The sequence below is a fragment of the Egretta garzetta genome, unplaced genomic scaffold (genome assembly GCF_000687185.1).
Source record: "Egretta garzetta isolate BGI_Z169 unplaced genomic scaffold, ASM68718v1 scaffold309, whole genome shotgun sequence".
Classification (NCBI taxonomy): domain Eukaryota; kingdom Metazoa; phylum Chordata; class Aves; order Pelecaniformes; family Ardeidae; genus Egretta; species Egretta garzetta.
The window spans coordinates 248,350-275,349 of NW_009260764.1; the positions used below are offsets into that span (position 1 = coordinate 248,350).

General features: G+C 41.3%; 1 protein-coding gene across 1 annotated transcript; it reads left to right on the plus strand.

Moving 5' to 3' along the window:
- LIMA1 (LIM domain and actin binding 1) lies at positions 1 to 27,000 on the plus strand. Its single transcript, XM_035901509.1, has 10 exons — positions 1 to 119; positions 2,764 to 2,809; positions 4,874 to 5,332; positions 14,996 to 15,104; positions 16,439 to 16,563; positions 18,971 to 19,078; positions 21,281 to 21,332; positions 22,034 to 22,149; positions 25,445 to 25,578; positions 25,998 to 27,000. Exons 1-10 carry the CDS (start codon positions 1 to 3, stop codon positions 26,998 to 27,000), a joined length of 2,271 nt encoding a protein of 756 aa, XP_035757402.1.

Sequence of the window (27,000 nt, forward strand, 5' to 3'; positions counted from 1 at the left end):
ATGGAGCCTTCCCCATTTAATAGAAGACAATGGACTTCACAGTCTTTGAGAATCACTGCGAAAGAGCTTTCGCTAGTCAACAAGAACAAGTCATCAGCTCTTGCGGAGAGGTTCTCCAAGTAAGTGCCGTGAGGCTGCCGAACACAAGCTGTGTCTGTAGGTTGGCAGCTGGTACCCTGACCAAAGACTGCTTCACTGCCAGTTGCTTTACATCTTAAAAATAATATAGCTCTGTAGGTGTTTACGTTTCTGGTTTAATAGGTGCTGGGCAAAAGTTTTTCGGGTTGCTGACGCAATATTGTTTCAGCCATCAGAATTACAGTAACTTTTTTCTGCTGTCAGAAAATAAAGTAGAACGTTTTCTGTCAAACTACAAATTGCAATTTGTTTCTGAGGCCCGAGGGTTGGAATGTTGGTGTCTATTGCCAGTAGGGTTTTACTTCATCAGAACTGGTCTTTAACTGCTTGAGCGTGAGCTACGTAGGCGTCTCTAATGCCAACACCGCGTTTCCCACCGGGTACTACACAAAATAGCAGTAATGCTTTATCAGTGAGTTGGAGACCAGGTAGTTCTGTCAACTGTGGGTGCTTGGTGTAACCCTCTGGTAAGAGTTCCGTCAGGGAATTTCACGGTAGCCGTGTTCTTCACAGATGTCCCCTTCCAGATGTCTCGCAAAACTTGTGTGGAAAAGGAATATTACCATTCCCTTTTCTCTGAGAGATGGGTGATGGGTTACAGTTGAATCATAAAGCAATCTTTGATACACTGAGAAAGCTGCGTGGTGGTAGCCTCTACATGTTTTCTGGAAAAGCTTTTATTTCCTTAAGGAAATACATAGGCTACAGCTTGGATTTTCAATGGGATTTGGGCAACCACATCTCCTGGGCTCTTGCATTAATAGCACAGCAATGTTTTGGGGCATTTAAATCCATAAAACTTTATGGAGTCTAGGGGAGGAATAATTGCAATCTGGACTTCACACAAGTGCAGCTCTTTAAGTGACTCTTTAAGTGCTCTGTCCAAAGGAGAAGCTGCTTGCTTTGACCACTCTTGTTAAGGTAATTTATTCACCCATTGAAGCTTGATTACAAAACCTGGTCATCTTGCTAAATGTTGATAATCCTTTGAAAAGGGCTTACTGGAAGTAATCCAAACTGCTATTCCTTAATCAAGCAGGGTCTCTCTACACAAGCGGTGTCAGTTCCTTGGAAAAACGCAGTCCTACTTACTGGCGTTGCCAACACCAACACTCACAATGAGGAGCGTAATTTTTCTAAATTGCTGTTCCTTAAATATTTGTATGTGAAAACATTTTTTTTTTTTCATCCCATATAGTGTTTAGATTATGAGTTTTGTCAGGTCAGAGACATGCAAATTGCAACAGCAGAGACTTAAACAGTGCGCTGTGGTGGGCTGGCTTGCGGGGTGAGTGCTGTCTGGGATTCTTCGATCCTTGTTTGTTTTCCAGCGTGGTACTTGACTTTCACCCCCATATCTCTGTTACTTCTTCCCTTATTGATCTCTCTTCCTCCATAAACTTCCTTTCTCAGCATGCCTCATTCAAATTTTGAGACCTTTATAGTACAGAGACATAGGTTAATATGTCTGTATTGATTAAAGAGGGCCAGCTACGTTCCTTTACCAGCTTTCAGCCTGCACTTGTAGAGCAGAAGTAAGAGTACAATTTGTCCACTCTCTAGTGTAACAAGAGGATAGATCTATGTAGGAGCAGACCATTCACAGCAGGAAAAAAAGGAATTGTTATAAAGAAAAAAATGAGTAACAGAGCAGGTATCTGCATGTAAGAATTTTTTTCCTGGCAGGAACTAAGCCCATGATATACATTAGTTACTGGTTTGATACCAGCAATGATTTAAAGTCTGATGACTATTGTGACTTTAGCGTCTCATTTACTGCCTGTAGCATATTCACAGTCGTGTCAGAAGTAGAATTCCACAGATGAGAAGGACAGAAACATCATTTCCCCGAGCAGGCATTGGGTGATGTTTCTTCTCTTTGAAAAGCAGAGCTCTACTTACAAATGGCAAAATTTGTCACATCTGGCTCATTTGTGCATTTCCAAAACAAAGCGCAATCACCTTGCGCAGCGCAGTAATCAGCACGGTCTGTGTGCTGCTGGCTGGGGATGTACTTATGCCCGGTGGAGTGGTGTGCAGATTGCTGGGAGTTTTCTATAGCTTCTTAAAGGACTTTGATTCATGATCCAGGGTGGCTTATCTTCAGAGGGCTGTGATTACTGTTTCCACTGCTGGGATGGTTCAGCTGCTCATGAAGCAACTGCTGAATTGGTGCCGTTTACAACCCAGCATAGTAAAATAAACTGGCACTTATGTAGATTTTCTGCTTATGCCAAGCTGTAATTTGTTACGGTTCAGCAGCTGCTGTATAAATAGCCGAGTTATTCCTGCAAGGGGGCACAGCAGACAGCTGGGTGGCGGAAACAATACAGCTATTCCAAGGTAAACGGTCTATATTTGAGAATCAGAGTGCTTAGGTAATGAAAAATATTAACCTATGCTATTATTTTAAGCCATATGACTTAAAATGTGTCTATCACTTTGCATTGTTCTGGTACTGTCTGCTACTATTTTTCTAGCCCTTGGTTTTATTTGATAGGTCTGGGGAGTGGACAGAATCATTGGTGGGGGAAAAAAAATCTCAGCTGGCTTCAAGAGCATTCAGTATTCTGGTTAAAAAGTGATTATGGTTTTTTCTTTCTTTGTCTCTCCTCTTTCTCAAAGGTATCAGAAAGCAGCTGAAGAAGCCACTGCTGAGAAAAAAAGAAGTGTAAGTATTTGTTTCGTAGGCAGTAAGCAACAGCCTGCAATCAGAACGGATCACCTGCATGCAATGTTTCTCTGACAGTTGATTTTTGGAATATCAAAGTTGCTGCCATGTGTCCTACAGCAAACTTGGCTTAGATGTAGTGTTTGCTTTTGACTCATTCCCCCTACCCTTTCTCAGTGTGAATGAAAGAAAATCAAGCGCCTTGCCCAAAGCTGGATGTTGAATCACCAATTCGCTCCTAAGCAAAAGGCAAAGCGAGTTAACCACAACACATGAATATCTGCCTCTTTGTTCTTAGCTGTAGGCAGTTGTGTGGTACCTCGTCATTTCAGAACTAAATTTAAAGGTCTGCTTAAAAGAAGCTATCAGCCTCTCTGAAATCAAACTTGTACAGCTTTGATAGCTTTGATAGAATCCATTAAGGGGCATCTTCTCCGAAGGGGCTTGCAGGGTTCAAAATGCCCCTGGCTGAGGGAGAGCCATCCTTTTTGGCTCCGCGACAGCCTGGCATTCCCTCCTGTAAACTGCATTGCACGTGCTGTTCTGGGGTCAGGGGACCCTGGCTGAGATACCAGGCACTAAGATTGCAGGTCTTTGTATGAGCAGATCCTCAGTTTAATATTTTTTTTATTTAAAAAGACCGGTCATATTTTCAGGATATATAGGTAAGTCTTTATTAGACCATGCTGCCGTGATCTCTTTAATGCCTGGGGAGTCATTCTTTTTCTGTTTGGGATATAGGTGTGATAAAATAAGCATTCTAAAAATAACTCTCCAGTCTTGAATTTTCTTCACCGCTTGCGTGATCAGGGAACAGGCGAGTCCCAAGCAAGAATGACTTGTGGTTTTGAAATGTGATGGGACTCCATAGGTGTCACGTCCAGAGGTATTCCTGGGGAAACCTTCTGTGGAATTTTCAGAACTTCTGTTACATGACAACATTTGCCTTACAGCTTTAGTACTTTCTTCTGAACACAGTCAGCAAGCAAGCTGATCTTTTTGGAAATCTGGGTGGATTCTAGTTAATTTGCAAAGCAGTGTTCAAAATGTGACCAGAAGAGTAATAGGGTGAGAGACTTAAATCCTAATATAGCCGCTAATCCTGTTTAATTCCTGTAAGCCTTGCAGGCCTGTTCCACTTGCAATGAGTTTGATACATGGTGATCTCCATAAGGGAGAGACAGCAAAAACGCAGTGGTGGCAGGTATTAGATTTGAATGAATCACACATGGGCTGGTCTGTTACTCTGGGGAGAGGTAATTCTTTGTAAGCAAAACTAGTATGAAAAGCACTTGGAATACGAGGGGTACTGCTGCTCCGTGTATTACCGTCTAACTCACAGTGGCAAGGCAGCGCTTGTGACTTGTGTGCATGTTTCCTGCCGAGAGCTTTCAATGCGTTGAGTGAAATAGAAGAAAAATTCCAGCAAATGATCTGGTATTCATAAATGGGAGCAAAAAGACATTTGTTGTCAGTGCTTAGCTTAAGCCTTACACGGCATAGTATGAAATACTGAAGACAGACCTCTTGTAACTAAACCACTACTGTTAACTGATAGTAGAAATACGTAACTCCAAGAAAGCAGTGGTTTCTGAAAGCTAATCTGTAGCTTTGTGGAAGGCCTACTAATTGTTGTGTTCTGAACCAGCTGGAAGACATTGCAACATTTGGCACACCACCCATCTCTCCTGTGGCTGCTCGTGCTATCGTTTGCTTGTTCTAGGATGGAGACCCTTGCTGTGGGGATTTTGGTCCCCTTTCCTTCATGTGTGGACTCAAGCCTTTTGTGTGTCATTTAACTCATTAGAGCTTGACTCCCTTTTTCCTTATAAGGCCATCCTCTTTGCTCACTTCCTGCTTTAGCTCCTGACTTTTCCCCCCCCCCTCCTTCCTTTCCTATCCTGGATGCTGTCTCCATGTGGCACAGTTGTAACTATTCACAGCTGTCTGAAAAAGCAGAGCGCTGAGATCAGTACTGAGCCTTCAGCTTCCTTTCGCATAGAAAGGAAGTCCTTTAATGCTTCATCAGGCATATAACTGGAATTAACTTCTTGTTCTTTGTAGAACACAGAAAATCTTCCCCCTCATTTTAAAAGGGGGAATCTGAGCGTACTAAAGAAGAAGTGGGAGAATCCAGTGCTGGGAACGGAGTCTCAGAAGGAAACGCTACCAAGCAGCTGTGCTGAGGTTAGGCACCAGGTCGCCAGCCCGGGGCTCGGAGTCGGGAGCAGCCCTGCTTCTTCCCCGGACGTGGAGCAAACCCTGGGGGCTGGTGCTACATCTGACGCCCAGGCCCCTTCCAGCACCCCTGGCCAGCTGCAGTGTCCTGGTGGTGACAGCAGAAAGTTTCAAAGCCACTCACCGGAGAGCGGTAAAATGGAAAACTGTCTGAGAGAGTCCAGAGAAGTGGAAAAGCCTGAAGCCAGTGAAAACACAGACTCTCCGGGGAAGATTGAGAAATACAGCGTTCCGCTGAACAAACTCAAGATGATGTTTGAGAAGGGTGAAGCGACTCAGACCAAGGTAAGGATCTGTCCCTTCAAACCTTTAGAGAAACTAAAACTCTGCTGCCTCTTGGGCATCAGGAAAAGTCCCTGGAGGGAGTGGCTCCGAACTATTGACTCTGCAAATACTTGTATTCATTGTTTTAGTTGGTGTTAATAACTTACTTGAGCTGTGCAAATATGTGCAGAGTGCTACATTTGTGGCTATTTGTGATTGCTCATTGGAGATAGAAAGCGAATTTGCTTGTGAAAGGAGTACAATTTGAGAGAGAAAAATAAGTATGGAAAGCAAGTTGGGGTTGTTTATATCTTGTCTTTAAGATGAGTTATGCAAACATGAATTGTGTGTTAAAAAAAAAAGTATGTGTATACTGCTACATATACAAAAGAAAAAGTAACTGTTTGAAGTGAGCTGAACGGTCTCGGGCGGTTGCAGTGGAGATGGAAGTACTGCCAGAGTTAGGAGGGGTTTTTATATATGTATCAGTATGTGAGTCACACATATGCACATATAGAGAGAGAGATGCAAGTCCTGCGAAATACTCCCATCTTTTCCTTGCTGTTCTCTCATCTTTGTATCTTAACAAATGTTTCTTATCGAAAAAAAAAAAAAAAAAATCCTCACGGGGCAAAATAAGCAGAGATAGCCAGACAAGCTCCTGCCTTCACTAGTTTTGACTTGCAAATGCACAGGGCTTGCATTTTCTTACAACTGCTCATGAAATCTGATCCTGCATGTGGACTGCAGACTGTGTGTCCCGGGGGAGAATTGCTTAACTAGAAAATGAGTTGCATATGCTAGTGACTTGCAACACAGTCCTGAGGCCTTGATGCTGGTGGATTTTCCAGTTTTCTCATAGTTTCCTCTACTTCTGGCTTTGTTTTACTGCGGGTGATTTTCTTGCAGTATCGAGTAAAACAAACAAATTTTGTAGAAAAGTTGTTTAAATACGTAACAATTAAGGGCTTTAGAGGAGCATCTCTGTGTTAAAGGGAGTTTTGGGTCTGTATACAGTAATTTCACAACTTAAATTTTTGTAGTCTTTGTCATTATGTAAGAGCTGCCCGTACTATCACGTCCATCGAAAGGGCGGGCTGTGGAGGGTGATCTCCCGATAGCACTTCCCTGAACTCTTGCTGTAGGATTAATCAGTCAGGATTCCACAGGAAAGTACCGTTTTGCAGATGGGCTTCACGTAACTTTATCTTAGCCTGGGGTATAAATTGTTTTGGAGCTGACTGAATCTGGAACTGATATTTCTGTCAAGCTTAGTAATTCAAATATTGTTGAAAACCAGTTGAACACAGTACATACCACACAGTAGGTACGCAACTCTTCAGGTTAAGTTCAAATTATGTTCCTACGCCAATTCATCTGGTTACTTTTTAATTGTTCTAAAATGAAAAGGCACAAAAGGCTCTGAAGTTTAAGTGTATGGGGGGAGGGGGTGTCTTTGTAATTAGAAAGCATTACTATAAGCTTTCTGGTTCTGGGAATTTATCTGAGGACTGGAGAATGATGTCATGCAGTCACGTACAATGAAGATAGTGAGGCGCTATGGGCACACAGATCTTTTTCACTTAAGGTAGGAAGCGACTACAGCGATGGCGTAAGCTTGGCTAACTGCAAGCTCTGCAACTGCCTCTTCCACTTAGGCTTTTCCTGAACTCTGTTCAGTGATAAATCCCTGGTTTAAATGCAAGCAAGGCTTCAGCTGAGAGATGGCAATTTCCCTTGGTATTTACTTCAGCCTTAACATGTAAGTGATGTCAGAGCTTTGCTGACAAAACATCTGCCTAAGCTAAGTACCAACATGGCAGTAACTTCATGGCAGTAAAGATAAAACAACTTGCCTGGTTGCTGGGCAAGTCTGTGGCAAGAATCGAGATTAGAGCCTGGATTTCCTGGCTCAGTCACCCACTCTAAACAAACCTATTTTCATTTTTAGGGTTATAAGCAAAACCTCCTACTTTATTCATTTATTCATTCAGGGCTTGCTCTGTCTTCTGCAATTTAGATACAAAGCAGATCTTTTTTGTTGCATCTTCATGGAGAAAAAAAGCTCCAACCACAGTGGGGGCAGGTATGTTGGTCTAGACTGGTTCAGCACTAAGCAAAGACTGAACATCAGGTCTTTTATCAATTTCAAAGAATTCTTCCTGTAAGTGATACCGAAAGCATGCACAAGGGAGATCAGAAGGAAAGAAAGAGCAAGCAGATCTGCGATACTTCTTAAAAAGCTGTCTCCAAGTTGGTTTGTGTTGTTCCTTTAAGGCAAAACCTTACCGTTTTGTGTAGCTAACCTTATGTGCCGGGTCACATTTGACACAGTTAGTATATAATGAAATAGGTGTAACTTTTATTTGGTCTTTTGCCCAACAACTCTTTGTGCCCCAGGCGAAATGCTGTTAACTCTGTTGTACCTCTGCACTCACCTCTTTTGTCTTAGAACCTTGAGGCTTTCCACACATGAAGAATATTTCATCTCATTTTGCAGTAGCAGAAGCTGTGGCACTGGAATTGTGGCCCAGCCAGGGCTGTAGAGGGAACTGAGTGGCATAGGCATAAGGCTGGGAGTCAGGCACTCCTTCCTGGGGAAGTTACTACTTTTCCATGAGCTGTAATCACCCTAATTACTTGTGGGTGGTCAGTCTATTGATTGCAATGGGGAAAGTCCCTCATCTTCCCTTTGCTAATCTTTCTTTCCCCTATTATTCTGCTTTTTTTTCCCCCAATATAAAACTGTTGATATAAAATCTACACAATGTTGACTTTATATCTGTAGGTTTTAGTACTAGGACAGGCACAGAATCTCTCTGAACTCTAACTAAAGCTTTTGTATTTTGGTATTTTGGATTTTTACTCTCAAGACCTAGGCAAATTGTGTTATACAGCTTATCCACAGAAAAGTTCTTCAGGTGAAATTGTAATGTCTGTAGATGTCTGAGGTGGCAAAGAGGACAGGAGCTGGCAGGACTCTGGAGGTGATTCAGGTGACAGTTGGAGTACTCATTAACTCAGTTTTAGCTGGTCATGAGACGGCTGCCTCTGAGAATTGAACTTTTCCTGCTGCAGTGGATTCCACAGCAAGGTGGTGCAACGGGGGGGAAAGCTTTTGCTCTTAAGTCAGAACACACCAGCCTTCATGAGGGTCCTACCAAGTCAAGCAGAAGAGTCTGTTTCTGACAAATATTGAATCCTTCGCTGCTGGTAAAAATGGAGGGTTTTGGTTGCTTGGAAGAAGCATGCATCTAGAGGAGTTCTGGGCCCTGCTCCACAATTCCTGTTGATGGTAGCTGACTGGACACTTGCTTGACAACACACCAGTCCCTTGCCAACTCTTATGTAGCGGTTTAATTGTTTAATAATTAATTTCAGCAACAATTGAGAATTCTTTGTGTTCTCAACATGAGGGTAGTTCAGCATGATGTTACTGGAGAAATGAGATTCTGGAACAAAAGAGAATGAGAAGAGGCAACCTCAACAAGTTTCTAATCTTGATTCCTAACTGTCTTTTTCTCCTGGAAAGTGCTGATGGTTTCTTTCAGTGAGGTTGGAATCCCAGATGCTGGATCTAAATTACTTGAATTAAGACCTTTATTTGCTAGCAGTGAAAACTTCCAAAGGCACTCTGCTGCCAGTTAAACTTCCCACGTGTCTATATGGCAAACTTGTCTTCGTTTGTAGCTTTGTCACTCCTGCTGCGTGCAAGAAAATGTGCGTGGTGCCAAATTATTTAAAAAAACCAAACCAAAACCACCACCACCACCAAACCCCAAAATAAAATAGAATAAAAAAAGCCAACCCAGGGCAGCGATAAAATAGTCAGGGGTTTCAAGTGGGCCAATAAACATGTTTTCTCTTCTGCATCCTCAGAGGATCTTGTCTTCAAGTGTATTCTGCCTACAGTGATCTTTGTATGCTTGTCAAAAGCCCAATCCTTTGAATGACAAATTTCTGAGTTGTAAGAACTTCAGACTTGTGAGCTCAAGGTGACATTAAAGTGGACGTAGGCTGAATAAGAATCATCTAAGGATGGTTTGCACAGAATGAAGAATCTGCAAGTCCTTACAAGTGTGCAGACACTCCCAAACTGAACCTATCAACACACTCAATGGAAGGAAAAGACTTGTCATAGCTAAGCTCTTTTCCAGTAAGAAAAGTTACCAAAGTCTTAAACCACAGAAATAGAAAATATTTCCCATGCTAATGGAAAAAGAGGTTTTCCAGCTGCATTTTCCTTTCCTGGTAAATCTCCGGGGAAGATTGAGAAATACAGCGTTCCGCTGAACAAACTCAAGATGATGTTTGAGAAGGGTGAAGCGACTCAGACCAAGGTAAGGATCTGTCCCTTCAAACCTTTAGAGAAACTAAAACTCTGCTGCCTCTTGGGCATCAGGAAAAGTCCCTGGAGGGAGTGGCTCCGAACTATTGACTCTGCAAATACTTGTATTCATTGTTTTAGTTGGTGTTAGTAACTTACTTGAGCTGTGCAAATATGTGCAGAGTGCTACATTTGTGGCTATTTGTGATTGCTCATTGGAGATAGAAAGCGAATTTGCTTGTGAAAGGAGTACAATTTGAGAGAGAAAAATAAGTATGGAAAGCAAGTTGGGGTTGTTTATATCTTGTCTTTAAGATGAGTTATGCAAACATGAATTGTGTGTTTAAAAAAAAAGTATGTGTATACTGCTATATATACAAAAGAAAAAGTAACTGTTTGAAGTGAGCTGAACGGTCTCGGGCGGTTGCAGTGGAGATGGAAGTACTGCCAGAGTTAGGAGGGGTTTTTATATATGTATCAGTATGTGAGTCACACATATGCACATATAGAGAGAGAGATGCAAGTCCTGCGAAATACTCCCATCTTTTCCTTGCTGTTCTCTCATCTTTGTATCTTAACAAATGTTTCTTATCGAAAAAAAAAAAAAAAATCCTCACGGGGCAAAATAAGCAGAGATAGCCAGACAAGCTCCTGCCTTCACTAGTTTTGACTTGCAAATGCACAGGGCTTGCATTTTCTTACAACTGCTCATGAAATCTGATCCTGCATGTGGACTGCAGACTGTGTGTCCCGGGGGAGAATTGCTTAACTAGAAAATGAGTTGCATATGCTAGTGACTTGCAACACAGTCCTGAGGCCTTGATGCTGGTGGATTTTCCAGTTTTCTCATAGTTTCCTCTACTTCTGGCTTTGTTTTACTGCGGGTGATTTTCTTGCAGTATCGAGTAAAACAAACAAATTTTGTAGAAAAGTTGTTTAAATACGTAACAATTAAGGGCTTTAGAGGAGCATCTCTGTGTTAAAGGGAGTTTTGGGTCTGTATACAGTAATTTCACAACTTAAATTTTTGTAGTCTTTGTCATTATGTAAGAGCTGCCCGTACTATCACGTCCATCGAAAGGGCGGGCTGTGGAGGGTGATCTCCCGATAGCACTTCCCTGAACTCTTGCTGTAGGATTAATCAGTCAGGATTCCACAGGAAAGTACCGTTTTGCAGATGGGCTTCACGTAACTTTATCTTAGCCTGGGGTATAAATTGTTTTGGAGCTGACTGAATCTGGAACTGATATTTCTGTCAAGCTTAGTAATTCAAATATTGTTGAAAACCAGTTGAACACAGTACATACCACACAGTAGGTACGCAACTCTTCAGGTTAAGTTCAAATTATGTTCCTACGCCAATTCATCTGGTTACTTTTTAATTGTTCTAAAATGAAAAGGCACAAAAGGCTCTGAAGTTTAAGTGTATGGGGGGAGGGGGTGTCTTTGTAATTAGAAAGCATTACTATAAGCTTTCTGGTTCTGGGAATTTATCTGAGGACTGGAGGATGATGTCATGCAGTCACGTACAATGAAGATAGTGAGGCGCTATGGGCACACAGATCTTTTTCACTTAAGGTAGGAAGCGACTACAGCGATGGCGTAAGCTTGGCTAACTGCAAGCTCTGCAACTGCCTCTTCCACTTAGGCTTTTCCTGAACTCTGTTCAGTGATAAATCCCTGGTTTAAATGCAAGCAAGGCTTCAGCTGAGAGATGGCAATTTCCCTTGGTATTTACTTCAGCCTTAACATGTAAGTGATGTCAGAGCTTTGCTGACAAAACATCTGCCTAAGCTAAGTACCAACATGGCAGTAACTTCATGGCAGTAAAGATAAAACAACTTGCCTGGTTGCTGGGCAAGTCTGTGGCAAGAATCGAGATTAGAGCCTGGATTTCCTGGCTCAGTCACCCACTCTAAACAAACCTATTTTCATTTTTAGGGTTATAAGCAAAACCTCCTACTTTATTCATTTATTCATTCAGGGCTTGCTCTGTCTTCTGCAATTTAGATACAAAGCAGATCTTTTTTGTTGCATCTTCATGGAGAAAAAAAGCTCCAACCACAGTGGGGGCAGGTATGTTGGTCTAGACTGGTTCAGCACTAAGCAAAGACTGAACATCAGGTCTTTTATCAATTTCAAAGAATTCTTCCTGTAAGTGATACCGAAAGCATGCACAAGGGAGATCAGAAGGAAAGAAAGAGCAAGCAGATCTGCGATACTTCTTAAAAAGCTGTCTCCAAGTTGGTTTGTGTTGTTCCTTTAAGGCAAAACCTTACCGTTTTGTGTAGCTAACCTTATGTGCCGGGTCACATTTGACACAGTTAGTATATAATGAAATAGGTGTAACTTTTATTTGGTCTTTTGCCCAACAACTCTTTGTGCCCCAGGCGAAATGCTGTTAACTCTGTTGTACCTCTGCACTCACCTCTTTTGTCTTAGAACCTTGAGGCTTTCCACACATGAAGAATATTTCATCTCATTTTGCAGTAGCAGAAGCTGTGGCACTGGAATTGTGGCCCAGCCAGGGCTGTAGAGGGAACTGAGTGGCATAGGCATAAGGCTGGGAGTCAGGCACTCCTTCCTGGGGAAGTTACTACTTTTCCATGAGCTGTAATCACCCTAATTACTTGTGGGTGGTCAGTCTATTGATTGCAATGGGGAAAGTCCCTCATCTTCCCTTTGCTAATCTTTCTTTCCCCTATTATTCTGCTTTTTTTTCCCCCAATATAAAACTGTTGATATAAAATCTACACAATGTTGACTTTATATCTGTAGGTTTTAGTACTAGGACAGGCACAGAATCTCTCTGAACTCTAACTAAAGCTTTTGTATTTTGGTATTTTGGATTTTTACTCTCAAGACCTAGGCAAATTGTGTTATACAGCTTATCCACAGAAAAGTTCTTCAGGTGAAATTGTAATGTCTGTAGATGTCTGAGGTGGCAAAGAGGACAGGAGCTGGCAGGACTCTGGAGGTGATTCAGGTGACAGTTGGAGTACTCATTAACTCAGTTTTAGCTGGTCATGAGACGGCTGCCTCTGAGAATTGAACTTTTCCTGCTGCAGTGGATTCCACAGCAAGGTGGTGCAACGGGGGGGAAAGCTTTTGCTCTTAAGTCAGAACACACCAGCCTTCATGAGGGTCCTACCAAGTCAAGCAGAAGAGTCTGTTTCTGACAAATATTGAATCCTTCGCTGCTGGTAAAAATGGAGGGTTTTGGTTGCTTGGAAGAAGCATGCATCTAGAGGAGTTCTGGGCCCTGCTCCACAATTCCTGTTGATGGTAGCTGACTGGACACTTGCTTGACAACACACCAGTCCCTTGCCAACTCTTATGTAGCGGTTTAATTGTTTAATAATTAATTTCAGCAACAATTGAGAATTCTTTGTGTTCTCAACATGAGGGTAGTTCAGCATGATGTTACTGGAGAAATGAGATTCTGGAACAAAAGAGAATGAGAAGAGGCAACCTGAACAAGTTTCTAATCTTGATTCCTAACTGTCTTTTTCCCTGGAAAGTGCTGATGGTTTCTTTCAGTGAGGTTGGAATCCCAGATGCTGGATCTAAATTACTTGAATTAAGACCTTTATTTGCTAGCAGTGAAAACTTCCAAAGGCACTCTGCTGCCAGTTAAACTTCCCACGTGTCTATATGGCAAACTTGTCTTCGTTTGTAGCTTTGTCACTCCTGCTGCGTGCAAGAAAATGTGCGTGGTGCCAAATTATTTAAAAAAACCAAACCAAAACCACCACCACCACCAAACCCCAAAATAAAATAGAATAAAAAAAGCCAACCCAGGGCAGCGATAAAATAGTCAGGGGTTTCAAGTGGGCCAATAAACATGTTTTCTCTTCTGCATCCTCAGAGGATCTTGTCTTCAAGTGTATTCTGCCTACAGTGATCTTTGTATGCTTGTCAAAAGCCCAATCCTTTGAATGACAAATTTCTGAGTTGTAAGAACTTCAGACTTGTGAGCTCAAGGTGACATTAAAGTGGACGTAGGCTGAATAAGAATCATCTAAGGATGGTTTGCACAGAATGAAGAATCTGCAAGTCCTTACAAGTGTGCAGACACTCCCAAACTGAACCTATCAACACACTCAATGGAAGGAAAAGACTTGTCATAGCTAAGCTCTTTTCCAGTAAGAAAAGTTACCAAAGTCTTAAACCACAGAAATAGAAAATATTTCCCATGCTAATGGAAAAAGAGGTTTTCCAGCTGCATTTTCCTTTCCTGGTAAAGTTGCTGTTTTGTATGCCAAAGCAGCCTGATTTTTCACAGTGATTGTCTTACAGTGCAGTTCTGTTAAAATAAAACTTTGGAATTTCCTTCAGTTTGGTGACCAGCAAATAAGAAGCTTGTTGGAAGTTGGGGGATGGGGGAATGTGTGGTTGGAGCATCTTGCCAAACCTGCCCTGTTCCCTACATTAGCCTCAATCTTCATTTCCAACTGGCTCCGTGATTTAACTCTTCCTAGGGAGGGAACAAAGATCTATCACCTTCTAGTATTTTATAGGTTGACTTTCAGCTGTGAAAACATCCTATCTTGATGAAGTCAAACTCTGCACTTCATGAGCATTTATCAAAGCTGCTGAAATTTCTTTTCACAGTTTCTTTTATTGAGCATTAGATTTTGGGGTGTTGGTCTCGACAAATGAGTATCAAATCTGATGGAGCCAGCAAGAGCATCTGTGTGGTAGTGCTACAAAGCACCCTGTCCAGACCTGCATTGCTGATGGTGATTATCCTGGATATCTGAGAATATTTATCTCTAGCACTCTCCTGCTTAAGCTTCAGCCTTATGAGACCTAATTAGGGAATTATTTGGTACCAAATGCATGAGCTATCCAAATCAAAACAAGTAACTTTAGATAACTTTTATTACAATAGTATTTATTCTTCTTTCTGTTGCTGAAAATTAATGCAAATTTTTGATAGCTCACTCCTTTAATCAATTTTCATCATCCTGTCAATCTTTCTGATATTAAATCTTCGTAAAATGACCTTGAACATTAACTTTAAAAGAAACTGTATAAAATGCAAAAATCTATACTAAAGTTTTCTGTTTGCAGTGGTAAATGCCTAAGAATCTAATCTTTGTGGTTCTCTGACTTTTCAGCAAAGACAACTAGTCAAAGGGCATCTACTGACCTCTTCATGAAAGTGTTTTCCAGGTGACAGAGGGTCAGGTATTCTGTGATCAAACTTTATACTGGTTAAATAAGATGTCACCTGCTAGACTTGTTTATTCCAGTAAAGCAGATTTGCTAGTGACACCTGCGCATCTTAAAGGATTACACGCAACAATCTTTGTTTGTCCAGGCAGCTGATAGGTGGGTCTTGTCTCTAACAGGTCGCGAGAGACCAGAGGAAGACAGCAGTCGGTAGGAGGATTTCTGAAAACAGCCTCTCTTCGGAGGACTTTGATATTGGCCAAGGAGAGAAGAGCCATAGTACATCAGGTCAGTAAACTCATGGTTTGTGTTTTGGTTTGGGGGTTTTTAGTTTATAAAATAAAACTACTTTATACAATACAATGGAAATAATTTTTGCCTTTCAGAAATGGAAGAAAGTGCAGCCATCTTCCATCTGGAAAGTCCATGCAAGCGTTGCATTTAACGAATTAAGTCTTGCTGTGAATTTTAAACCATTATACTCTTAAGCATGGGAAGCCAAGGCACAGGAGATAACTAGCAAGTTAAGGAACAGAACCCATTTTTTCCCCTGTGTCTTATTCCTAGGATGATCCTAGAACTAATTTTAATAATCAGGTTGAGCAAATTTATGTATTTTTCATACGTTTGGAGACTCTTTACTAACAAAGCCTTTTTACAATCTTGTTGTTTTCAGCCTGTGACTAATGCTACATCCCAGTACTTAGAAACGCACATTGTATCCTTATTTGAGCAGCAGTGGAGAGAATGGCAAGAACTGCTTACACTTGTTTGTTGTCCTCAAGAGGCACCTTAGTGATTCATACAACTTTTTAGTTCAAGGCCACTAGCTAGTGAAAGGTTGGGTTTTTTTATCATCCTTTATCAAGCAATTAAGCTATTACTGAAGACCTGACCATTATACAAGGAAGTTAGATAGCAGAGCAGTCACAGGAGCTGGCTTTTTAAACCTGTTTGGCTAACAGCTGACAGCAAAAACGAAAGCTGGATGGCACGTAGTAATGGGGCATAGTGAGAGTCAGATCTGCACCTATGCAGAGACTTAAGGTCCCAAATGTTCCTTTCCTCTTGAGATAAATACGGGTGCTCCACATGATCCTGTGAGACTAAATGGAATTGTTTCATAACATGTTTGTACTCGAGATCCTCATCTGTAACATGTCATGCAATAAATTATTTTCATGGAGAAGGTGGAAGTGGCAGTTCCTTGCTTCCCATGTTTCCCCAAAAGACTTGGACAACTATTCCACTACAGGAATGAGAGATATTCCCATTTAGCCACTGTAGCAGCTGCTTTCATTTGACAATAACAGCAAAACAATCTTCAATGTTAAAACTGTTTGTTCTCATTACTTCTGAGACCACTGGCTGGACAGTGCATCTAGTGAATACACTGCTTCTGCAACTAGCTGGATTAATTATGGGACTTGGAGCATAAGCCTTTGACTGAAGCATTTCTGTGCTCCTCAGATCTGGAATTTCTGTGGTCTTGGGAGTGGTAAAGGGATGGGATTTGTAAATCTTTCTGTAGACAGGTCCACTGGTGTTCCTGAAAGTTATCCTTTATTCATGTTCTCTTTTTCCAGGGCATCTCGTGGATACTAGTCCAGCGCTCAGCCCAGATAGGGCAGAGACCAAAAAAATCCTGGAGATGCCTCGCTTGACGGAAACTTCAATAAAGGATAGGCTGGCAAAGTATCAGGCAGCTGTGTCCAAGCAGGGCAGTTCCACAGGCCTCGTTACCACGGTAAGTCTGTTCTTCGGCTTGTGTAGTAGAAGTGAGTTTTTGTCCCAACCTGAGACTGGAAAGAAGATCTTATGGAAACCAGGCTTTTTGAAGATAATACCATCTTCTTTTGAAAATAACTTTGTGCCCATAGGAGTTTCTTCTAATGAAGAGTTGCCTCTACATACTGCAGGAGGAAATAAGTATTTGCATCTTCCCGGAATAATCTTGAAAGTTTTCCAAGGAATTAATTGCTGGCACCCTGACTGAGGTCCTTCTGAAACATAGCTGACATTCTTTTTCTTTCTGCATGTCTGTAGCTTTCTGCATGTTTATTGGGTTTGGGTTTGTTTGTTTGGTTGGTTTTTGGTTTTTCTTAAGAAAAAAAACAAGCTCAATTCTGTATTGCACATTAGCTATAAGCTAAGGGAAACTGAGGCACAGTAATGCAGCGACTTTCAGTGTCATGCAGTGCATAGAACCTGGATCTCTTGGCTTGCAGCTTTGGGCTCTCCAGTCAGTTTTCCTTCCTTTTGCTTTTCACCTCCCTTCAAGTCTTCTCACCCATTATCTGAATCCAATTAGACTCTCGCAGTGAATGAACCCATGCCAATTTTGCAGATATTTAATCAGGAAATGAGCAGTTAATGAATCATGGTACGGTATTGCAGCTGAAGAGATTGCAAGAATCTAAGCTTTTGTTAAAAAGTGTTTAAGTACATTTGCTGGAACTGTCTGATATTTTGCTTAATGATGGGAACTTTTATTCTTGAGTATGACTTTTATTAACCAGAGTAATAAATTATAAGAGGCTAGGCCTTTTTAAGTTAGGCAACTTGCACTGGAATAAAAGCCAAAAGTGATGATTCTAAGCTTTGGAAGAGTGCATGCTTCCTGGGTATCTTTGTAGAGAGGCAAAAGTCTCTCCCCAGCTGAAAAAATTTCTGAATTTCATATGCAGTGTGGGTCTAATTCTGCAACCCTTGGGAGGAAAGTCGAGTAAACTTCACTGCGTGAATGGAAAGTAATTGCAGCCAGTGCAACAAATCTGATTAACTGCTAATTGCTGGTTTCTGCATCCTGTTTCTAGCCTGGATTCAGTTTGCTGGATTGCCTCTTCCAGTTTGTGGCTCAGAGTGGTAGCTGATCCACTAAATTATGTCCTAATTGCAAGAGATTTACCATAGGTGTCTCTTGAGACTCCCCTTTGCAGATCCCCAGTGCTATCACTTTGAGTGTCATTCCAGCCTGATGCTCTTAGGATGTCCCATTTGGCAGAATCTCTTTCAATTTTGGCCTGGCACTTGGACAGGGGCAGCACATAAGATGGAGCAAACAACGGTTTCTGAGGCCAATGTTTGCAGTGCTTCTGTGCTCGAACAGCAGCCATAGCTCTGGGATAGTCTCCTTCCCTGCTGACAAAGCAACCAGGGCTCTTTTGATATGGTAGTGTGGTATTTGTACTTCCCTTCTCTTAAAATGTTTCACATCGGTGCTACAAAGGAAAGCCATAATCTCTCTTGAGAACAACTACTTGGAGGGCATTGTGGTGTAATTAGGCCTGGATTAAAACCGATAGACACTTTTACAGTTGGTTAGAGTAAGGGTGAGAAACAATCACTTCTATGCGTTGCAAGTGATACAGGAAGGGGAAGGAGGGATGACGGACAGCCTATTTGGAGACCAATATATTAAAATTCTAACAGTCAGTTGCATACCTGTGAGAGGTGGCTGGCTTTGTGCAGACTTGTTTACAAAATCCTGAAGATGCTGGTGCTGGCATGTGGCTGTTTCTCTTTCATGTTACAGAGAAGATGCCTTGTGAAAGGCACGAGTCTTTCTCCAATTATCTTGTATCCTGTGGCAATGAAAGAAACACGAGGTTTCACTGGATTTTATTTTTTTTTAAGTCTGAAAAATTCTTTTGTGCAAATCTTGAACAAGTAAGTTTGTCAAGAACAAAAATCTCGGTGAATATAAGAAGTAGGTTTTGGACTACTTTTGAAGCAAGGGTAGGATCTGCTTTTATGTCAAATTGTATTTTTCAATTACACAGTGCTTTAGATAGCACTTGTCTTGAAATACTTGTAATTTCAAATGAAAAGTTAGCATTTCTGCACAAGGAAGATGTGGATTCAGCAGGGGAAACGAGAGTCAATTTTAAACAAGAATCTGGAAGGAGAGAAAAGGAGTTGTTTAGAAAAATGCTGGCATTACCTCCATAAAGTATGGTAAAATTCTACAGCTCCATCATTTTTCTACATTAGAGTATATCATTTACCAAGTTTGTATAGATTTTTATGCCCCTTCATTTAATTATCACTGTATATACTAGGAAAACAGTTTTAAAAGGATTTAAAGTAATATAGAAAGCAAGTACTTTCCTAGGGGAAAAGAACCTGTCAACTTTCAAGTCCTTTTTCTATAGAATGAGATTCAAGCCAGTGAAAGTGAACTCAAGAATTACAAATCTGAGCAGAAGGAGAATATGCCACCAAGTCTTGAGGACTCCATTTCCTATCAGGATGGGGAGAAGGTAAGATGCTCATGCTGGTGAAGATCAAGGACTTCACTTGAAGTGGAACTAGTTGTAGAAGCACAGCTGATATACTTGTTCCACAGGCCATCTAGAAATTGAATATGAGCAGCTGATACAGATTATTTACATGCTGCAGAATCCATGATTATTTTTTTTTTATTATCTTTTTGGACTGTATCTGAATAATAAGCTAGCAAGTCTCCGTGGAAGACTTTTAAGCAGTTGTGTAGAGAATATCTAAAGACAAATTTTAAGGGGGGGTTGTTCTGGTTTGTTGTTTGGTTTTTGTTTTTTTTTTTTAACTTTTAACTTTTGATGACTATGATGAATCCACCTAAACTTTTTTGTGTCATGTTCCCTAACTGTAAAAAGATGATTCACAGCTAGGCATTTCCTTTGTTTGTGGGTTTTGGTGGTGTATTGGGACGTATTTTTGATTTTGATTTTTTTCTTTAAATAAAACCCACACCAGAAAAAAAAAAAAAAGCCATGAGAAGCTTTGTGTGACGCAAGTAAAAGGAATTTGTCACTGTTTCTTCTGCATTTAGTGGCTAAATTTTGATTAAGGTAACTGAGAATGCCAGTTTGGGTTTGTTCCTGGTTTTGAGCTTCAGCTGTAAATTGAGACTAAATTACTCTGTGAATCGGAGATAATAAAGCACACTCAAGCATTTGTATACGAAACTGGGGACAGCAGACGGGATAAAAGTAGCTGAATAATAATCGGGGTACTGTGTATTCCAACCATTCTGAACACGTGGCAGCCTAATGCCAGGAGGGCTTTTAGAGCTTTCCAGCCTTCCTTGGGCAAGGGGCCAAATGGTTGCTTTCAGCTGTTCCTCGCTGGCAGCTGAGCAGCTTCATGTTTAACTGGCGGAGGCTGCTTTTTGCTAAAAGGTGAGTTAATTAAAAGAACACCTGTTAAATCAGAATACTTCCCTGTTGTTGAATGGAAGATTTGAATAAAATTTCTTGTATTCAGCTGTAATTGTTAAGTTCCTTCTTGAGGTGTCCAGGTGCAATAAAGAACCTGAATAGAACGTTGTTTGAGAGCCAGGATTGTCCTTCTGAAATGACATGGCGAACTTTGGAAATAAGCCTAATTAAAACTACTAGTAGTAAATGTCAGAAATGTGAATCCTCTGGCAAAAAGGAAAGGAAACTTCCTAACCTTCTCTGTCATTTTTTCAAACTGAATCTGTGATTTAGTAGCTGGACATGTGTGACTCTTAACAGCCACAGAACATGCTGATGCACTTCCCAGTATACTACTGTTGCAGTTATTTTTTCAGTAGACCAGAGTATGTGAATATATGCAACTTGCTTCCTCATTACCCCATTAGTTTGCAAACTTCAGTTGCTTGCAGTGGACCTTCCAATCATTAAAGTGAATTAGTGATGATTTGCAATTAATCTTGTTACAGTACTTTAGTTTCTCACTGTAGCTATTTACAACTATTTGATTTAATAGCAATAGTGCCAAGTTTAATAAAGAAATATACATCAAGAGCTTTATCTGTAACCTGTTTAGTATCTGAAACTGGTTTATATCCAACTCTTCTAAAAAGTTGTTTGTTTGTTTGTTTTTTAAATATGCATTTGTTTCTGAAGGAGCATGAACAGCATAGGTCCAGGCATGTTTGTCCCAACCTGGGAACAGCAGAATTCTAGTTTAACAAAAGCTTTTTTTAAAATTCAGCTGTTTGGTTTTTGTTTTGTTTTTTTAAAGCACTGTCTTTGCTGATAGTTTAAATGTCATAGATTTGGCAAATGTTGGAGGGAGCAATGATATTTCCAGTAAACGTGTACTGCTTGGTGTCAAGGGACCTGAGAGGAACATCAACAAGGATTTCTGAAGACAAACAGATAAAGGTGTACAAGCTGCAGCTTTTGGGAAAACAAAAATACGATGTTTGTGTGTGTGTGTAAGCACGTGGCAGATGATCTGAATATTGCAAGAGCTGTAAAATTGTGAGGATATCTACCTTGTAGCAAGGACTAACATTCTTGAGGGTCAGCTGGACTCCGCCTTGTGCCTTTCAAAACAAGAAGTAGCTTTGCGTGCCAGCGTAGCTCGGTGTGGCCAGTGTCCTCTTGTGTAAGTGCTTACCGCGTCAAACTGCCTGTTGTGTTACTCAGGCCGTGATTATTCAGGCTGCAGAGGGTCAGAGGTGCTCACAGTCTAATATTCTCTTGCAGGTTTCTGTAGGTGAGAACAGCTTGTCTTTCCACTCTGGTCTTCTAGAGGACGGCAATGGTAAGCACTCATTCTGCCTCAACAAAAGCACATGGTGGAGGAAAAGCGCTAACTCTGCCCAGCTGTGTGATGAATTTGACACAATAAAAGCTTGTCTTGTACTAAAAATCTGTCCTGTGCCTAACTCAAACTTTATAAGAATTTCTTTCAGGTCTAGCAGTTCATTTGCAATTGTAATTCTAAGACATCTGTAACTCTTGTCTGCTGTGATAGAACATATTTAAGTGTAGCTTCTCACCATTTGGGCTTAAACTTATAGCTCTGGCAACTACTACATCAGTCAACAGGCTGAGGTACTCGTTAATGCAGGACAATTACCAAGTGTCTTTGGTGCTGTCCAGAGATAGACAGGTTCCTGTGCAGCAAAGTACATAAGCACGTTCTCATGTTGCCTTAGCTTTACGCCTAAATTCAAGCCCACGTGTGAACACTGGGCAGAAATGGAAGAACAGTTCCTGGAAGTTACATGTTGGATCCCCGTATATTGGTTTCCTTATCAACTTAACTTTCTTGGTAAATCAGAAAAGTAGAACGACCATGTTTAACTATCTAGACCTAGAGGTTTAACAGCAGATCTTCCAGAAAAAATGCATTAGCCCTTAGTTGGTAGGATTGCTGTTCGATCTTATGAGCATAAGCTTTCCATGGTTTTAAAGTCATTGTAATTACCTTTTCTTCCTCCTGTACTCCCTTAGTTGGACAAAACTCGGAGAGCAAGACAGAAGTTCAGAAAGCTGTCAGCACAAAGCAGCAAAACTTTGGTTCTAAATCAGCTGGCCAGACAGATGCATCTCTGCCAAAAGCAGTGAAGGTAAAGCAGCTATTTTTTCTCAAAGATTGGCGACGGTTAAAACCAACTAACTTCTCTATTTAATATCGAAAAGACTTAATCCAACCAATGTGGTCACAAAGGGTCTGGCAGTAACTGTATCGATATCTGATCTGCCTTCATCAGGCTGTGTTCATGAGGGAACTTTAATTCAGAATGGAGAAGCTTCTCAAAACTGTCAGTTTTTCTTCAAAGACTAAGTTTGAGCTGCTTGCTGGGAGTTGCCCTGCTGCTGTTACAACAGCACGTCCCTGCGACAGAGGCAGGTTCTCTTCAGTCTGGGAAAAGCGGGTTGAGCAGGGGATTGGATCAGGGCTCTTGTAAAGCCAGTGCTCCTAGAGACTGGCACCGAGGTCCTGATACTGCTCTTCGGAGCTTTTAGTAGGCTGGGACTTGGCTTTCCACCCTCCTCTTCCAGCTGCTGTTCCCCAGGTAACTGCAATTGGTAGCAACTTTCTAGTAAGGGCACTGCAGTGACCGACTCCACAACGACTGAATTTGGCATTCTGAATAGCAAGTCCTTAATGTTACATTTTCTTTAGTGAGAGCTGTAAAGCCTAAAGCAGATGGAGAACTTCTCGGATAGGAATGTATTTGCTAATCTTATTAGACATGCAAACGGCAGTGCTGAACGTTTTGATCACACTGTACTTGTCACGTGTGCTGTCTGGAGTTAGGATGCCTATTCCCTGGGCTGCCACAGACTTCCTGGCTCACTCCTGAGGAAACAACTGTGCTTTTGTTGTTTTCCCCATCTTTGAGAGGAACAGCACTGACCTCACGAAGACCAGCGAGATGTGGCTTCCTAGTGTTCTGGAGTACAAATGCCAGTACACGAAATTAGAGCTGCCTGTAGCATTTTTGTAATCTCAGTCTGTTACAGCATACAAGGTACACACAACCTGTGTGTCTTGGTCCTCTGTGCTATCTCTTTGTATTATTGGAACCATTTTAGCCCTCTACCTTGTTACTGCTTTAGACACTGCACTGCAGAGATAGAAACCAAGATGCTGTTTATTCATGTAAGGTTCCTTTTTGTCTCTTCCAGCTTCTGTTTCCTGTCCTTGGTTCCTAACCTCTACTCCTGCCTTCTGCTTCCCTCCTAATGTGAGCTCAACTCTCAGCTTTCTCTCAAGTTTTTTGTTTTTTTTTTTTTTTTTTTATTTTTATCTCAGTCTGTTACAGCATACAAGGTACACACAACCTGTGTGTCTTGGTCCTCTGTGCTATCTCTTTGTATTATTGGAACCATTTTAGCCCTCTACCTTGTTACTGCTTTAGACACTGCACTGCAGAGATAGAAACCAAGATGCTGTTTATTCATGTAAGGTTCCTTTTTGTCTCTTCCAGCTTCTGTTTCCTGTCCTTGGTTCCTAACCTCTACTCCTGCCTTCTGCTTCCCTCCTAATGTGAGCTCAACTCTCAGCTTTCTCCCAATTTTTTTTTTTTTTTTTTTTTTTTTTTTATATTTACTGGGCCTCGCCTTCCTCCTGTAGCTCCTATTTGTAGTATGCCTGGAAAGGAATTTCTTTCTCTTCACATCCCAAAATGCTTCTCCATCAGACATAGGGCTCATTGTTGTACAAGTAAGTTCCTTTTCTTAGAGGGGACGTGCATTGCAGAAGCACACGCCAGCACTGTAATGTCATCTTGCCAAACTAAGCTTCCAGGGAGAGTTACTTTTTGATGGGCAAGCAAATTGTTGCTGCCTTGCTCCCTGTGGCAAGCATGGATGATTAGATTTTTGTTTGCATCAGTAAACTCTCATTTTTTGAGATTTAATTTTGTGACTCAGAATTCAGAATTCATATGCGGGTTTGGCAGCACCTAGAAATTGTAGATTTTTTTTTTCAAGACTAACTCTGAACCTTTGTTGGTCAAGCTGTCATCATAATTAGAACTTTAATCTACGATAACTTCAAGCAATGCCTTAACAAAATTGAAATACCTATTAAAGTGGAATTAAATTGGCAGCAGACTTTATGGCTGTGACAAACTGACTTCAGCTGGCTCTGTCTTCAGCATCTGCCCCTCACGTATTGTAACTTACACTGCCTAACCATTGTTTCTAGTCTGTTATAAATAAATTGCTGTAATTATGTCTTCCTGTGACCTTCCTGTTTTTTCTTTAGCCATCATATTTTTCCTTTAATAAGTTAGTAAGTTTGTAGCAGGTAATTCTTTGTCAAAGAGAAGCTACAATATCAATGTGTCTATGCAAACCCATGGTATGGAGCGTAGGCGCTCTTTTACCCTGCTGCTGAAGAAGTTGTCATCAACATGCAGCCTGAGATTGTCCATTTTTCAACTGTAAGTTAGTTATTTAATTTTTCCTTTAAAGTACCTTCCCTATTGGCTAAGCTTAATAGATTCCAAGAAGTGAATGGCCTCAAGTGACCTTTTTTCATGGACAATGTACTTGCTTCCTTGATGCTGTCAGAAAACAAAATCCAAAATTGTTCCCATACAGCGCAGCAGTGACACTTGACTCCTTAGCGTTTAAGTTTACCCTTGCACTAAATTCTCAGGAAATTCTTTTAGCGAGCACATAAGCAATTTTAGCTGTTTAACCTCAAAGCCCTGCTCACTTTTACGTCTTGAGCAAGTTTGAGGGCTGTATGTCTTGAAACCTGAGTATAGTTTCTTTGCAATAGAACTGGAATTACTTACAAATGAAGTCAGACGTGTTTCCTGCTGCCTGCATCTGTGCTGAGACTATTTCCTCCCCTTTAAGAGAGGAGAGCATTTAGCAAAAGTGGATCATTTCAAACTATTGAGCAGCCTGTTCCACTCCTTTCCCCTCCCACCCTCTACTTTTTTTTTTTTTTAAATTTTGGTAAGTCTCATACTGACTGTAATCTACCTGAGTATTTCTTCATCATTTGACTATAACAAAAAATTGAGGGTGCAGAAATAGATGAGACAGCTTTTTGGGAACTGGCTCAGTCAAGGTTATAACTGAGTTCTGTATTTTCATTGTTCCTTCTCAACCATTGCTCAACTTGTGGTGCTTCAGCTGTGGAATTCACTGGGGCAAAATCTTGGCTTGCTGTCAAGCCACAGCAATCCTGTGGGCCTGCCATAGCCTCTTCCTCCCTCGTTGCCCACCAGAACCCACTCTACCATAATTAGCATTGAGTTGCAGAAAGTGAATTGCTGCAGTTTTTTCTGAGAACTCTGGAAGCCGTGCATGAACCCAAGCCAAGTCCCCTAGCAGTTGATTCATTTTCCAGTTAACAAGCTTTCTCTCTTTTTTTTTTTTTTTTCCCCCCCATAGAAATTTCAGTTGCCAATGAAGGAAACCTGTGTTGGGTGTCAGAAGACTGTGTACCCGATGGAAAGGCTCTTTGCCAACCAGCAGGTGTTTCACATCAGCTGTTTCCGCTGTTCCTATTGCAACAGTAAACTCAGGTAAACACGCTGCTCCATTTGGCTGCCATCTAGGAAGCGTGGCTTTCCTCTTTAGCTGCCGAGTTCAGGTTTAGCTGAGCTGAAGGCAACCATAATCCAGCAGATTGGAGAGGAGCGTAGGAGTGGTAATACACTCCTAGTTCTGCCAGTGGCTTTTGCACTTGATGCAGTCCTTTATTTTTTTTTTTTAAACTCTTAATGTAATTTTACATCGGGGAAAACACAATGTCCAACTGTGCAAAGAATTCCCGACATTTGAAAAGAGGGTCATACCAACTCATGAAAGCTGTAAGCTTGTCTTTTTTAAACGTGTTGAAAGACTGAAATTGAATCTCTTCAGTAACATAACTAAAATATACACCTGTCTCAGTGGCTGAGACTCAGAAGGCTAACATTTGACCTCGTATTTTCCTCAACAGTCTTGGGACATACGCATCTCTGCGTGGGACTATTTACTGCAAGCCTCACTTCAATCAGCTCTTCAAATCTAAAGGCAATTATGATGAAGGTTTTGGACACAAACAGCATAAGGAATTATGGGCAGGCAAAACTGAATGTGAAGAATCCCTGGAGAAAACTGTCCCTGGTGTAAATGCAACAGAAAGTCCACAAAGCCCAGGAGTGGAGGATGCCCCAATTGCAAAAGTAGGAGTTCTGGCAGCAAGTATGGAAGCTAAAGCTTCAGCTTTGCCTGAAAGAGAAGAGAGACCAGCAGAAACAAAAAAGCTCAGGATTGCCTGGCCACCTCCATCTGACCAAAGTGTTCAAGGAAGTGCCTTGGATGAGGGCATCAAAGTATTCAAACCCAAATGGCCCCCAGAAGAAGAGATTTCCAAGTCAGATGTGCTGGAGGATGTGGATCTGGATCTCAAAAAGTTAAGAAGATCTTCCTCACTGAAGGAAAGAAGTCGTCCCTTTACAGTAGCAGCCTCGTTTAGAACCATGTCTGTTAAAGGCCATAAAACAGAAAATTCATCTTCACCCCCTAAGGCAGAGAGAGACATGCTGAAAAGAAGTGAGGAACCAGAGAGAGAGGTCATGGTAGACAAAAAGCAAAAGGAAAAGAAGGTTGAGAACAGGAACATCCAGAGTGCTGAAGAGATAAATGTAGAGGAAGAACGGGAATTATCTGGTATCAAAACAGTAGAGCATAACTTTGTAGAAAATGGCCAGGTGAATGCAGAGACAGATGAGGAAGAACATGCTATGGAAGAGCAGGAAATTCCAAATGAAGAATTCCTTGAACCAAATTCTCCTAAGCATTCCAGCTTAGCCAATGTCGTGACTGCTAAGGAATCCTCTCCCAACCAGAATCGCAAATCCCAAGATGTTGGTTTCTGGGAGGGTGAAGATATGGAAGATCTATCTGTGGAAGAACAAATCAAAAGGAATCGTTACTATGAAGAAGATGATGAAGAATAA